The sequence below is a fragment of the Nicotiana tomentosiformis genome, chromosome 1 (assembly GCF_000390325.3).
Source record: "Nicotiana tomentosiformis chromosome 1, ASM39032v3, whole genome shotgun sequence".
Lineage (NCBI taxonomy): Eukaryota > Viridiplantae > Streptophyta > Magnoliopsida > Solanales > Solanaceae > Nicotiana > Nicotiana tomentosiformis.
In genome coordinates this window covers 131,187,015-131,203,010 of record NC_090812.1, presented here as the reverse complement: position 1 = coordinate 131,203,010, position 15,996 = coordinate 131,187,015, and the positions used below count along the sequence as shown (strand labels likewise).

Genomic DNA, 15,996 nt, shown 5'->3' with positions numbered 1-15,996 from the left:
TATACAACTGTCTAAGTCCCACGGTGGGCGCCAACCTGTTTACCCGTAAAACGGTACAGTTAAATTTGTTACGTGGTTTATAGACAAGCGAACCAATTTGATCCAAATATAATAAATTAATAAGATTAAAGACAAGACTTAGTGTAAAAATCAAAGGAAATGACATGTCTGGCTCCGGGAGCGATGACTCCAAGGACAGAAATAATAGCAATATAAAACAGAAAGTAAAATTGTATTCTTTATCTTGAGAGTGGAATGTAGCATAAGTTTTTCTCACTCTTTCGTGTCTCTACGATGGCTGTTGAAGTAGCTATACTTCATAAACAAGATCTTAGGATCAAGCCCTCTTAAATGACAATAAAAGAGGGCCATTGATAAATGTGTAACGGCAGGCCATGAAAGCCAAAATTCTCTGCAATGGCTGCATATTTAATACTGAAAAATATTCTTCATTAAATGCCATATGGTGACAAATATTCGACCTGCTCCCGTCGATTATGCTCCCTTCGGGGTCAATCCGATACCAACTGCAGTTGTTGTCCCCGATCATTAGTTCTTACTCGATTTATCTTCTGCCTGTCTTCGGTTCCACGTGTCGCCTTATCATTCGATCATTTAATATAAGCCAATTTTACCCTATATAATACTTTTCGCTGTTAATTTGTTAATGCACATTTATTTTAATATATTTAAAAAGAATAATATTTTTTTATATTAAAAAATTATTTAAATTTATACTTTTATTTACTTTGATGAGTTAATTTATAGCCACGTTAATATTTGTAGCTTGTTTTTTACTATAAATTTCAAACAAAAAGAAGAGAAATTCTTAAACTTTCTTGCCAACCAAACAATACCATATAAAATAGAAAGTATCATTTAATCATTTTACTACAAGCATGTTGTAGTCATGAGCAATCTCTTTTTTTTTTTTCTTTCCTTGTTTTTAGTCTCCTCTTGTATGGTCAATATTTTTTATATATTAAACTGAAATATAGAGATATCTGAAATTCGTTGTACCAAATTCCAATAATTCACATCTACGACCACTTCTTTTATTAGTCTTTAGTCTCAGTATAAATAAATGACTAGTCGTTGTCAAATCTGTATAAAGAAAAAAGAAGAAAAAAAAATCATACCCTAATTTTCTAAATATGTACCCTTTAAATATTGCAAGTAGCGACTTGTGATTGCGTGGCTTTTGAAATTTGATTATAATTTTGAAAAGTTTTAGGATAAGATAAGTGTCCGAGTTAGTTTTTCATTAAAAATATTTTGAAGAAAACTTATGTTGGTTTCGGGAGATTTTGGATTATTGCTTTTTTTGGCTTCTGATAATAATTTTGGTTTAATTTTCAGACATTAAACTCATTTTCGGGTTAGTTTCGTGTAAAGTAACTAACTTTTACTCTTTATAACAATAAAGTCAGAAAGCTTTATTCCATTTAATAAAGATTCATTTTTAAATGCTTGACTTGTGCATATTATTGGAGGGTTGATTCGTAAGGTCACTCAACTAATGTACTTATCTATAAAAGCTACTTTGTTTTTTATTTTGTATCACAAAAGTCACTCTATTTTTGCCCTCTTATACACAAGGTCACTCACTACACTTTTCAACTTTTTTTTAAGCCAAGTATTTGGAATATAACAAGGCACCTATTGAAATTATTTTTTGACCTGCTTCGAGACACGACCCAATTCCTTTAGATCCATTTCATTTTTTTTAATCTCATTAAAAAGGTCATTTAGTGTGAGCATAAACTACATTTAAAGGGGTCATTTAATATAAGAAAAAGTCAATCAGTGTTTAATCAGCTAAAATAGTTCATCATCTGATTAAATTGTGGCCATTTAATGTGAGCAAAAGACATCAATTGGACAATGCATATTACTTTAATATGATAAATACAAAGGGTATTGCTAATTGCTAAGATAAATGAAACAATGCTGCTAATAAGAAAATGAAACAATGCTGCTAATCTGATAAGTTCAATATAATAATTAAGATAAGAATTCGAAATCAACAAATAAATGTCTCTGAAAATTAAAATTTGCGATATGTCGTAGCATTAATAAGAAAACGTGTAAAACACCAAAGGTACTCTGACTTATGTCAAATGAATAATCTCTCCAAAGGTTGGATCTTCCTCAAATTAATTCGTAGAGAGCAAAAACGATAATCTTTACTATCCAAAAATACTGCTCAGAAAGAAGATTGCAACAAATGAGTTATGGTCACACGACTAAAGTTTTAATGAGACTTAAAAAATAAAATGGTCGGGTTGTGGGACCCAATAAGATTGTCGGTGATGTGTGGAGGGAAATTATGGCAGGGGGAGAAGGTAGAGGAGCAATATATGACTTTAGATGATTTATCGACTAAAACGAGGCGGTTATAGAGGAGGATGTTAGAGTTCCGGTGATTGTTCTGCCTGCTGGTGCAGCCGCCAACCATGGCAGCGCCGACTGCGGGGGGTTTGACGTGTGGCTACAATTCTATAGTTTTGTATATTATGTGCCTTGCATTTTACATGCTTTAATAATAAATTACACTTTATTTGCGCATAATGGAGTCTATTTTATGTGTAGGTGAATTGGAGATGAAAGTAGAGCAAAAGAAATACTTAAACGTTGAAAGTGTGCTCAAGAACAGTGAAAAGAAGAGACCTGGCGAGGCCAGCCAAAAGCCAGGCTGAACCAGGCGTTAGTCTGGCGATGCCAGGCCTGGGGCTAGGTCCAATCCGAGTTTTGAAGACTTAATTCGTTTTCCGGGTTTGACTAATACTTGGCCTACACATTTAGATTTTTGTCTACACATATAAATAGACCTAAAAATACCAATTGGAGGTACTTTTGCAACCGAAGGCAAGAATAGCTTGTGGAATCACCCGTTGGGAGTTAGAATCATCGATTTCTATATCTTTTCATCTTTACTCTATATTTTAATTATGTAAAATATTTGGGATATTGTTACTATGAGTATGAGTAGCTAAATTCCTAATCTAGGGTTTTGATGGAACCTATTGAAGGATGATTTTCTTGTTACGTTAATATAAATATGCCATAGTATTTTCTCTATTTGTTCAACTATATTATTCATGAGGTTGATTGAAGGGCCCTCAATTAACTGTACCTACTTAGCATGTATTACTCGGGAGAGAGTGCATATTTAGGTAGTTATTGAACAACATCACTCCTAAACGTATATGAGGGATCAATACGGAGGTTTAAAGGTGGGATTAGGGATAACGAAACCTTGGTGCGATCTGAGTGAGCTGTACTTAATGCCAGCTAGCGTAATTCGGGAGAATATACCTAGTAAATTATGGTAATTACTCGAGAGAGAGTTACGACAGTTAGAGTGCTCATGGTCGATAGAGAAGACTTAGGCAAATTTGTAGAAAACGTAGCGGAAAATATTTCGTCAATAGGGGGAAATCACAACCTTAGATCATTCCAATTCTTGTTTATAACCCGTTCGTAGTTAGTTATTAATTATTACATTTTTATTACGTAATATTTAGTTAATAAAAACCCAAATTATTACTTAAATATTTTCTGAAGATTGATTGTGTGAATTTGTGCGAGTCTAGTAGCTGTGTTTGATAGGTTAATTCCCCGTGGGATTCGACTCCGGACTTATTAGCCAGAATATATTTGCAACGACCGCTTAGTCCTTTTTATAAGGCATAGTTGGGCATGATCAAATTTTGGCGCCGTTGCCGGAAAATTAACGGTGTTATTAATTGCAGCTAAAAGAAGTGCTAGAATTCTTAGTGTAGTCAATTTTCTCCATTCTAAACCAAATACATTGAAATTTTAACGTTTGTAGTCTTGGGTGTTACAGATGCATGTCTAGGAACTCCTCAAGAACTGGTGAATTGCTCGAAGCGTTATCAGATCCTGAGAAAGTTTTCAAGGCACTAAATCGTGCAAACAAGAAAAACAAACAACAACGAAACTCGACAGAACAAATCGAACCAAACATGGCTGACGGAATAGAAAATCCAATCAACAACAGAAACAATGAGAATGAACCAAACAATCAGGGTGTGATGCCTCTTGTACCAGAAACAACATTATATGATTGGGCACAGCTCACCGCCAATAATCTGGCAACCGCAATTACAGTCCCTCAGATACAAGCAGAATCATTTCAAATCACAAATAACATGCTACATTTGTTGCAGAACAAGGGACTGTTCTCAGGGTCACACATTGAAGATCCTCAGCAGCACCTGAAGATTTTTTTGTCAATATGTTTAACGCAAAGGCAACCTAACGTAACATCGGACGTAATAAAGCTTTTGTTGTTCCCATTCTCACTGACAAGAGAAGCTCAGACTTGGCTTAATTCACTCCCCATAAATTCCATCACTACTTGGGAGGAATTAGTCAAGCAATTTTTGAACAAATTCTACCCACCAAATAAAATTGCCCAACAGATTGATGATATATTGAGCTACAGGAAGAGACCAACAATATCACTACAAGAAATGTGGGAGAGGTTCAAGGGCATGCTGGTTAAGTGTCCACATCATAGTATTCCAGATCAGATGTTGGGGCAGAGATTCTACATGGGACTAGCTGGCAGCTTAAAGGCCAATGTTGATACTTCAGAAGGTGGAGCATTTCTGAGTAAAACGTTCGCAGAATGCAAGATCCTACTTGATAAGATGGCACAAAACTCAGGATAGATGACAAGAGCCTCCACGATCACTCCGGTAGTTCACTCAGTGGCTTTGGACCCAAACAACTCCATAGCTGAGAATGTGGCCACTCTAATGACACAAATGAGTATCCTCACCAAAAAGATTGATAAATCAGGCCAGAAACAGCAGGTTCACATAGTTGACACAACTAATGGGGGCTTATGTACACCATGCATTAACCAACCATATGTTTGCTCGTGGAGTGCGGAAGGTGATAACCAGCAATATCAGGAAGATATGAATTATGTAGCCAACTATGGGGGACAGAGGCAAGGTGGTCAGAATTGGGATCAACATAATCAACAATATAGACTAGCGCAGTAGCAGTACAATAACAACAACAATCCTGGAGCTATGCGACCACTGGTTCAAGTTGCGCCTTACCAAAGGCAACAAGGCTACATCCAGCAAAATCAGCAACTGACTTATTAACAACCTCAACAACAACAGATTATGAGACTAGATGATGGGTTTACTAAATTTGAGGGAATGCTGGACAACAACAACAGAATGCTGCAACAATTGATTAAGTCCACGGGAAAAATGCAATAGAGGGTAGACTCGCATGAATCATCAATAAAGGGTATTGAGATTCAATTAGGACAGATTTCTATGGTCCTAAACAATCGCCCCCAAGGGACGTTACCTGCATATACACAAGTCAATCCAAAAGAACAGGTCCTGAAACAGCTTATGGCAGTAAGTCTACGAAATGGTAGAGACCTAGATCTAGAGCAAGAGATGGCTCGCGAAAGCCGGTCTACTGAAACACTTGTGCCAGTACCCATCGAGATAGATGACTCAACAGGTTTAACAGAGGTGACGGTACAATATGCGCCAGCTGAAACAAGCAAAGAAAAAGAAGTCGTGAAGGAAACTGAGTTAGCAAAAGAAGGCAGCAGAAATAGTGCCAGAGCAGGTTCAAAATCAAATCACAGGAAAGAAGCGGCCTCCAGCACCTTTCCCCCAGAGATTGGCCAAATATCAAAAAGATGAGCAATATAAGAAATTCTTGGAGATGTTGAAGCAAATTCAGGTAAACATTCCATTGATTGACGCCTTAAAGGAAATGCCTGGTTATGCAAAAATGATAAAGGACTTGATGTCTCGTAAGTTCGACTTTCAAGACTTGGCCACGGTTACACTGACTCAGACATGTAGTGCTGTTGTGACAAGACCCATAGCTGAGAAATTATCTGATCCAGGGATTTTCACAATCCCATGCACAATAGGCAACTATGCGTTTGCTAAGGCACTTTGTGATTTGGGGGCAAGCATAAACTTGATGCCCTTGGCTATCTACAAAAGGTTAGGCATTGGAAGAGCTAGACCCACGTCTATGTTATTACAGCTGGCTGACCGGACAGTGAAGAAGACCTCTGGTATCCTTGATGATGTATTAGTACAGGTTTGGAAGTTTGTTTTCCCAGCAGATTTTGTCATTTTAGACTGCCGGGTTGACGAGGAGATTCCCATAATTTTGGAAAGGCCATTCTTTGCCACTGGGAGAGCCCTAATTGATTGTGAAACTGGAGAGCTAAAGATAAGACTGAACTATGAAGAGATAATGTTTAATGTGCAGAAATCTATGCGGCAACCCAGTGAGTTTGCTAACTGCTCTTTGATAGAAGCTGTAGATGTGATCTTGGAGGAGGAAGATGAGACTCTGAATGCAAAAGACCCTCTAGCAGCATGCCTCATGAACTTAGAAGAAATGAATGGTGAAAACTTGGCAGAGTGGGTTTTGGCCCTTGAAGGGCGAGGGTACTGGAGAAAAGAGCTCGAATTCGAACCCTTACACTTAGAAGAAAGAAAAACACCTCCAGCTAAGCCATCAATTGAAGAGCCACCACAGTTGGAACTAAAACCGTTACCGTCTCACCTCAGGTACGCTTTCTTGGGACCCAAATCCACTTTACCTGTTATTATCTCATTCAGTTTGTTAGATGTGCAGGCAGAATAGCTTTTGAAGGTGTTAATGGAATGCAAGACTGCAATTGGCTGGACCATTGCAGATATTAAGGGGATCAGCCCGACATTTTGTATGCATAAGATTCTACTGGAAGATGGGCACAAACCTTCCAGAGAACATCAAAGAAGGCTAAATCCTAACATGAAAGAAGTGGTGAATAAAGAAGTGATCAAGTGGTTAGATGCAGGAATCATCTTCCCAATCTCTGACAGTAACTGGGTTAGCCCAGTTCAGTGTGTGCCAAAGAAGGGTGGAATGACTGTAGTGTCTAATGAGAATAATGATTTGATCTCGACTAGTACAGTTACGGGTTGGCAAATTTGTATGGATTATAGAAAACTGAACACAGCCATCCGGAAAGACCATTTTCCTTTACCATTCATTGATCAAATATTGGATAGACTGGCAGGGAGGTCTCACTTCTGCTTTTTGGATGGGTATTCGGGGTATAATCAGATTTCCATAGCCCTTGAGGATAGAGATAAGATATCATTCACTTATCCGTATGGCATCTTTGCCTTTCGAAGAATGTCGTTTGGCCTATGCAATGCACCGTCCACCTTTCAGAGGTGTATGTTAGCCATTTTCACTGACATGGTTGAAGATATTATGGAAGTCTTTATGGATGATTTCTCTGTGGTGGGGGATTCGTTCGAAGACTGTCTGCACAATTTAAGAAGAGTGTTGAAAAGGTGTGTGGAGACAAATTTAGTGCTGAACTGGGAGAAATGCCATTTTATGGTACAAGAAGGTATAATGCTGGGGCATCGAGTGTCCAATAAGGGTATTGAGGTTGACCATGCTAAGGTTGAGGTGATTGAGAAGTTTCCACCGCCTACTTCAGTTAAGGAAGTAAGAAGTTTCCTTGGGCACGCCGGGTTCTACATGCGATTTATAAAGGATTTCTCTAAAAATTGCTAACCCCTTATGTAAACTCCTTGAAAAGGATCATTCTTTTGTGTTTTTTGATGACTGCAGGTTAGCATTTGAGGAGCTGAAGAGGAAACTGGTGACTGCACCAATCATCATTGCACCCAACTGGGAGCAACCATTTGAGCTCATATGTGATGCGAGTGACTATGCTATAGAAGCAGTCCTGGGGCAGCGGAAGGACAAACTGGTGCACCCAATTTACTATGCAAGCAGAACTCTAAGCAGTGCACAACTCAATTATACCGTGACTGAGAAAGAGATGTTGGCTGTGGTGTTTGCATTCGACAAATTCAGGTCTTATTTGATTGGTTCAAAAGTGATTGTTTATACTGACCATGCAGTACTTAGGTACCTGATAGCAAAGAAGGAGTCAAAACCACGCTTGATCCGTTGGGTTCTTTTGCTACAAGAATTTGATTTGGAGATCCGAGATAGAAAAGGGGCAGAGAACCAAGTGGCAGACCACCTTTCAAGGTTGGAGGGAGCTAAAAAGAAAGTCGAGGTAGAAGATATAACTGAGACATTCCCAGATGAACAATTGCTATCTGTGACATTGGAGGAAGCGCCATGGTATGCAGACATTGCAAACTACATGGCAAGCGGTATTGTCCCCTATGATCTTTCCTCTGTTCGAAAGAAAAAGTTCTTTCGTGACTGTTACATGTGTTATTGGGATGAGCCTTACCTGTTCAGGATTTGTGTTGATAACATGATCCGGAGATGTTTCCCCGAGATAGGCCAATCTTCTATTTTGAAGGCTTGTCATGCATCACCATATGGTGGCCACTTCGGGGGAGTAAGGACCGCCGCAAAAGTGCCGGAATCGGGCTTCTACTGGCCAACAGTATTCAAAGATGCATGCTTATGGGTGAAAGGTTGTGATGAATGCCAACGAACTGGGAATATTTCCTGCCGACATGAGATGCCTATGAACCCAATTCAAGAGGTAGAAGTGTTTGACATGTGGGGAATCGATTTCATGGGGCCTTTCGTCAGCTCATATAGCAACAAATACATACTCGTAGCTGTGGACTACGTGTCGAAATGGGTGGAGGCTACAACGCTCCCAACAAATTATGCTAAGGGGGTAATTGGCTTTTTGAGAAAGAACATATTCACCCGATTTGGCACTCCAAGGGCGATAATCAGTGACGGAGGCACTCACTTCTGTAATCGAGCCTTCACAAAGCTGTTAGAAAAGTATAGTGTACGCCACAAAGTTGCCACCCCATATCATCCACAAATGAGTGGGCAAGTAGAAGTGTCGAACAGAGAGATAAAGAGTGTTTTGACAAAGACTGTGAATGCTATAAGAACGGATTGGGCAAGAAAGTTAGATGATGCACTCTGGGCCTATCGTACCGCTTTCAAAACTCCAATTGGTATGATGCCATATAAATTGGTATTTGGGAAGGCATGTCACCTACCAGTGGAGTTGGAGCATAGAGCTTTATGGGCACTGGGGCAGTTGAATCTCGATATAGAAGCTGCGGGCATAAGTAGAGTCACAGAGTTACACGAGCTTGATGAATTTTGTTACCACACTTTTGAGAGCACAAGATTATACAAGGAGAGAATGAAAATAATGCACGATAAAAATATTCTTGAGCTGAGTTTTAAACCCGGAGATAAGGTATTGCTATACAACTCAAGGTTGAGGTTATTCCCGGGTAAGTTAAAGTTACGATGGTCGGGACCATTTAGTGTGGTGGAGATTCACCCCACCGGAGCCTCAATGAGAGGACATCAATTCAAATCCTAGATTTTCGAATTGAGAGAGATATTGAGAGAGATCAAGAATTCTCACCATTTCTTAGATTCGAAATTGCTGCATCAAATGACTCTCGCACGTTTAGAGTCAACGGGCACAGGTTAAAACATTATTTAGGCATGGAAGATGCGAAAGTAGTGTTGGTGACTCATTTGCTCGAGCCACCAAGGTTAAGCGAGCCTTAAGTGCAATTATCTGCGTCGCGCCGCGACGCTAAATCAGGCGCTCGTTGGGAGGCATCCCAATTCGTAGTTGATTTTTAGTGTAGTTAGAATTTTTCTTTTTTTTTTTTGTTTTGTTTTTTTAGGTACTAACAAGTTTGCAGGCGAGTTTGGGCAAGTCGAGCAGGGTTTCAGCATCACCTAACGTACACCAGGCGCTAGGGCAGGCGACGCTAGGATAAAGCCGGCCAAAGCTGGCATTTGGGCTGGCGACGCCTGGCTAATGCCAGGTTCTGCTTGGCCTTAGGTTGGAGACGCCTGGGTAGCGCCAGGTACTGCTTGGCCTTAGGCTGGCGATGCCTGGCTATCGCCAGGTTTTTCTTGGCCTTAGGCTGGCGACGCCTGGGTAACACCAGGTACTGGGTTAGGCGACGCCAGGAACAAAGATGCCTCCCAGAAAAGACATAGGCAAAGCCAAGGCTACTTCCATAGCGGCGGATAAAGTAAAGGCGACCTCAACACCTCCCTCAAAGAAGAGAAAAGGGGGAGAAGCTACCTCCAATCTAAGTGGAAAACAAGCTGTGGCAGCTATAGCAGCCATGCGTCAACAACCACAAGGCCAACGGGAGTTTGGCATCAATAGAATACCACCGCATACTAAGGATTGGTACAGGCGTTGTAGGCCTAAACATGTATACCCGGAAGCAGCTATCAATGAACGCAACTTGAAAGCAAAGTATCAAGCAATTTGGAGGGGCATTCAGGATATGGGGTTGAGCTATGTATTCAAGAACATATGGAACATTAATCTCAACTTAGTCCGAGAATTCTATGCAGGGTTTGATCCGCAGAGTACTGAACAACTGGTGCTGATTCGTGGACGATTGATAGATTTTTCACCCACGACCATATGTAACTTTTTAGGCGCTCTGGATGTTCCTGTGGAGCCATTGAACCACTTCATTCACCGGCCTACATACATAGAGTTGAGACACACGCTTTGTGGTGCCAATTCTATGGTAGCATGGGTCCGGGATAAGATAACTAATCGGCATAAGAGGTTTCCCAAGAAGAAGATGAGGGCGGAGGCTCAAGTGTGGCTTAAACTGATAAATGCATGGCTCCTACCGTGCAATCATGACACACTCATTAGCCGTGAGAGGACCTGTGTACTCTACTTCCTCATGACGGGTCAAAGGGTAAATGGGGGTCATCTGATCCGCTACCAGATGTCTGTAGTCAGAACGAGTAAAAAGATCGATCGAATGCCATTTGCTAATTTTCTAACTCAGTACTTAAGACACGAGGAGGTTGAGGAGGAGCCAGAGTTTGACCACACCATCGATCAGCCCCTACGACAAACGGACATCACTAGCCTCCAGCTGAAAGAAGAGACTGCCATGACATCATTGACAAGTACCGTGCGCAACGCTCGGGATGATAGTTTTATGGCCCATCTCTATGGGATGATGGATTTGTAGCTAAGGATAGGAGGTCGCTAGGCCACATCTGAGGAGAGGACTGCATTGGAGCACTGGTACCCGCTCAATGCTCATGCCCAACAGCTGGTTGGGTTAGGAGATGGATAGAGACTCCTCGATGATGAGGATATCAACACACCGGAGCAGTCTGAGGCTGAGCCAGAGCAATCAGATGGTGAGGGAGATGATGATAATGAGGAGGACGAACATGATGACGAGTGGAGAGCATCAGAGGATGAAGACGTTGCTTGATCAGGGAGTTTCTTTACACCTTACTCATTTTTTCGTGTTTTGTCATTTTGTGCATGCACTGAGGACAATGCAAGATCTAAGTGTGGGGTGGGGACTTGTACATGGTTAATTTTAGTTATTTAGTTATTTAGTGTTAGTTTTAGTAGTTTAGTAATTGATTTGGCTATGTGTTTTAGTTATTTAGTGCCGTTAAAAAAGAAATAGAAAAATTGGACTCATCCCGACGATGGATCTTCCGGACAGTTTTCTTGAGGGAAGTAAGTCAAAAGAAAATACCAAAAAGATTTGTTTTCTTTTTTCTTTTTGTGTAGGTAGTGTAGTAATTCCCCCTTGGTTTTTCTGTGGGCCGCGGTTCTTTTCCAGGGAATTTTAGTTGAACCGGGTGTAGTTAGTTTTAATTTTTAGGAGTAGGAACCACGAAGCTATGCATTTAATTGTAGCAATATCTCTTAGCCTTGTTATGCCTTGAGAATAGTTAGTACTATGGTGGTGACGCTTAGGCTCGATTTTTAACTCTCGCATAAGTACCTTAAATCGTAGATTCCTAATTTTGCTTAACTGCTTTGACTGGAGTGTCGCGATGAAACCAATCCTGAGTGAGTTATGTGCCATGTGTGTGTGAGTTTTGTATGTATTCTGTGCATTTTATTTGATGTCTAGAACTTTCCCTGTGTGTGTGCAAAGTGAAATAGTAGTCTTGTTCAGTCTGAGAAGTGATATAGGCGTTTCTTTGTTAAGCCAGATATATATAGTTTACCTACCTAAAAGTTATGTAACATAGTTAACCCCTTTGAGCATGTAATCTTGTTTCTTTGGCAACCACACTACAAGCCTTACCCGATTGTTTGAATTAACCATATATTTGAACCTTTTTACCTCTAATGATCACTTGAATTGTTATGAACTTTGTAAAAGTTAAAGTGTGGGGTGGTTAGTTTGGTTTTTGCGTGGAACTAAGGAAATAAGGAGAAAGGTGCACTATTTTGAAAAAGTAAGAGCCGCTTGAATTGAAAAAGAAATAAAAAAAAAAAATAGTTGTATTGCTGGGAAAAAGAATATTCTTTGATAAGTGGTGACTCTTAATGTAATTATGCTTAAACAAATATAGGGTAATATAAATTGAAGTGAAGGTGGAATGTTTGGTTTGGCATAAGTATGGGATGTGTGTTAAAGTATATTTATTAAAGTGCTTGAGGGAGGTGTAGTGACTCATATCCAAATGTATCCTACCCGACCCGCAACCTACATTACAACCAATGAAAATCCTACTTGATCTTAGACTGAATAAACTCGATTAGTAGAGTATTACACTAGGGGCAAGCCTATGGTGCATCATTTGTGGCATATGAATGTTATTTCTGAGAGCGAGTAAATTTTGTCTATCTTGAGTTCCTATGTTCTTAAAATTCATTGGGTGTGAAACTAAGCTCTTTGATTGGGTGAGGGAACATGATTCAAAAAAGAAAGGTAATGTTGTTGACATCCATGTTAGAGTAAGTAAGTGAATTGTGAATAAGGCATGGTATTTGAGAGTCGAATCTTGAGGCGAGGATGTCACACTTGTGTGCTTAAACTTTTTTAAAAATTCTTGGTGTAATGAGTTAGGAGAATTGCTTAAAAAGGTCATATCTATAAGTGTCGTTTGATTGCTTGAGGACGAGCAATATTTAAGTGTGAGGTATTGATGTGTGGCTATAATTCTATAGTTTCGTACATTATGTGCCTTGCATTTTACATGCTTTAATGATAAATTATACTTTATTTGCGCATAATGGAGTCTATTTTATGTGTAGGTGAATTGGAGATGAAAATAGAGCAAAAGGGATACTTAAACATTGAAAGTGTGCTCGAGAACAGTGAAAAGGAGAGACCTGGCGAGGCCAGCCAAAAGCCAGGCTTAACCAGGCTTTAGCCTGGCGAGGCCAGCCAAAAGCCAGGCTGAACCAGGCTTTGGCCTGGCGAGGCCAGCCAAAAGCCAGGCTAAACTAGGCGTTAGGCTGGCGACGCCAGGCCTGGGGCCAGGTCCAATCCGAGTTTTGAAAACTTAATTCGTTTCCGGCTTTGACTAGGACTTGGCGTACACGTTTAGGTTTTTTTCTACACATATAAATAGACCTAAAAACACCACTTGGAGGTACTTTTGCAACCGGAGGCAAGAATAGCTTATGGAATCACCCGTTGGGAGTTAGAATCATCGATTTCTACATCTTTTTATCTTTACTCTGTATTTTAATTATGCAAAATATTTGGGATATTGTTACTATGAGTATGAGTAGCTAAATTCCTAATCTAGGGTTTTGATGGAACCTATTGAAGGATGATTTTCTTGTTACGTTAATATAAATTTGCCGTAGTATTTTCTCTATTTGTTCAACTATATTATTCATGAGGTTGATTGAAGGCCCCTCAATTAGCTGTGCCTATTTAGTATGTATTACTCAGGAGAGAGTGCATATTTAGGTAGTTGTTGAACAAAATTACTCCTAAACGTGTATGAGGGATCAATACGGAGGTTTAAAGGTTGGATTAGGGATAACGAAACCTTGGTGCGATCTGAGTGAGATGTACTTAATGCCAACTAGCGTAATTCAGGAGAATATGCCTATTAAATTGTGGTAATTACTCGGGAGAGAGTTACGACAGTTAGAGTGCTCATGGTCGATAGAGAAGACTTAGGTAAATTTGTAGAAAACGTAGAGGAAAAGATTCCGTCAATAGGGGAAATCACAACCTTAGATCATTCTAATTCTTGTTTGCAACCCGTTCGTAGTTAGTTATTAATTATTACATTTTTATTACATAATATTTAGTTAATAAAAACCCAAATTGTTACTTAAATATTTTCTGAAGATTGATTGTGTGAATTTGTGCGAGTCTAGTGGCTGTGTTTGATAGATTAATTCCCTGTGGGATTAGACTCCAAACTTATTAGCCGGAATATATTTGCAACGACCGCTTAGTCCTTTTTATAAGGCATAGTTGGGCGTGATCCTATGGTGGATAATATGGGAAATTATCAATTTTTGGTAGCCATGCAGAACGAACCAAGGGGTTATGGTATGGAGCCTCATGTAGGATGTGGTAATGGGGTTGTGACTATTGCTAGGAGTGGGAGTGGGAGTGGGAGAGGGAGAGGAAGGAGGAGGTCAACTTTGGAAGAGTTGCTTGCTTGATAACGCTCCGATTCTGGGAACTGCTGTATATCCAGCAGGTTCGCCACCATAAGAGCATGAGAAAGTTGAACCTGAAGGAATGGGGACTCAATCTCATCGTCCTCCAGCAGGCTCAACAAGCTTCAATAGCACAACTTCAAAATCAGAACCACGCACCGAGTAGGGTCAAACCCGAGCCATCACAAGAAGTTATTCATAGGGCTGAACCAGTGCCGGGGAGGTCAAATGTGAATGCGTCAGGGACCGACCCCGCTATCTTGAAAATGTTTGAGGAGCTGACAAAGCGAATTGAATCGGGGGAGAAGAAGATTGAAACGAATGACAAAAAGTGGAAACATATAACTCCCGAGTTGATCAAATTCCGGGGGCACCAACGATTTTGAAGGATTTGGATTCAAAGAAGTTCGTACAAAAGCCCTTCCCCCCGAGCGCGGCTCCTAAGCCCATTCCAAAGAAATTTTTCATGCCAGAAATTCCCAAGTATAATGGAACTACCGACCCCAACGAGCATGTCCCTTCTTACACATGCGCAATAAAGGGGAACGGTTTAGAGGACGATGAGATTGAGTCCGTACTACTGAAGAAATTCGGAGAAACTTTATCAAAGGGGGCGATGATATGGTACCATAATTTGCCACCTAACTCCATTGATTCTTTTGCCATGCTCGCAGATTCCTTCGTTAAAGCACACACCGGAGCGATAAAGGTCGAGACTAGAAAGTCAGACCTCTTCAAAGTAAAACAGAAAGACAACGAGATGCTCAGAGAGTTCGTATCTCGGTTCCAAATGGAGCGTATGGATCTGCCCCCGGTTGCCGACGATTGGGCCGTTCAGGCTTTCACTCAAGACCTAAACATACGAAGTTCGGTAGCCTCACAACAATTAAAGCAGAACTTGATCGAATATCCAGCTGTAACGTGGGCTGATGTGCATAATCGGTACCAGTCAAAGATTAGGGTCGAGGATGACCAGTTGGGGGATCCTTCCGGGTCCGTTTATCCAAACAGGACCATCGACAGAGTTAAAAGGGATATTGACCGGGAACCACAGTTAAACAACGATCGATATCAGCCATACGGTGGAGATCGGAGAAACAACATGCCTAGACACAACCTCACTTGAATTGATAGAAGAAATAATTGAGGACAGAGCTCTCGAGGGATCATGAGTAAGAGCGGTTTCGACAGAAATGTCGAACCCAAAGAAGCACAACGACTATTGGAATACAACTTCAACATTGATGCATAAGCTTTTGTATCGGCCATTTGGGCGCATCAAAGACACCAGGTGGCCCCGACCTCTGCAGACCGATCAAGCCCAGAGAAATCCTAATCAAATGTGCAAATATCATGGCACCCATGGTCATAGAACAGAAGATTGCAGACTACTGAGGGAGGAGGTAGCCCGTTTGTTCAACAAAGGGCATATTCTAGAATTCTTAAGCGATCGGGCTAAAAACCACTTCAAGAACAGAGATTCAAACAGACAGAATGAGCAAGAAGAGTCGCATCCCATGATTCACATGATTGTTGGAGGG

General features: G+C 40.5%; 2 protein-coding genes across 2 annotated transcripts; both read left to right on the top strand.

Moving 5' to 3' along the window:
• The first annotated feature begins 5,784 nt into the window (after positions 1-5,784).
• On the top strand, positions 5,785-6,678 carry LOC138909749 (uncharacterized). Its single transcript, XM_070200964.1, has one exon. It carries the CDS (start codon positions 5,785-5,787, stop codon positions 6,676-6,678), a length of 894 nt encoding a protein of 297 aa, XP_070057065.1.
• Positions 6,679-14,921: 8,243 nt separating this feature from the next.
• Positions 14,922-15,581, top strand: LOC138909734 (uncharacterized). Its single transcript, XM_070200950.1, has one exon. It carries the CDS (start codon positions 14,922-14,924, stop codon positions 15,579-15,581), a length of 660 nt encoding a protein of 219 aa, XP_070057051.1.
• Positions 15,582-15,996: the final 415 nt, after the last annotated feature.

Bases quoted from the DNA above. Each gene is read 5' to 3' on its own strand.
- LOC138909749 (XM_070200964.1), top strand. From the start codon at position 5,785: ATGCCTGGTTATGCAAAAATGATAAAGGACTTGATGTCTCGTAAGTTC.
- LOC138909734 (XM_070200950.1), top strand. From the start codon at position 14,922: ATGCCAGAAATTCCCAAGTATAATGGAACTACCGACCCCAACGAGCAT.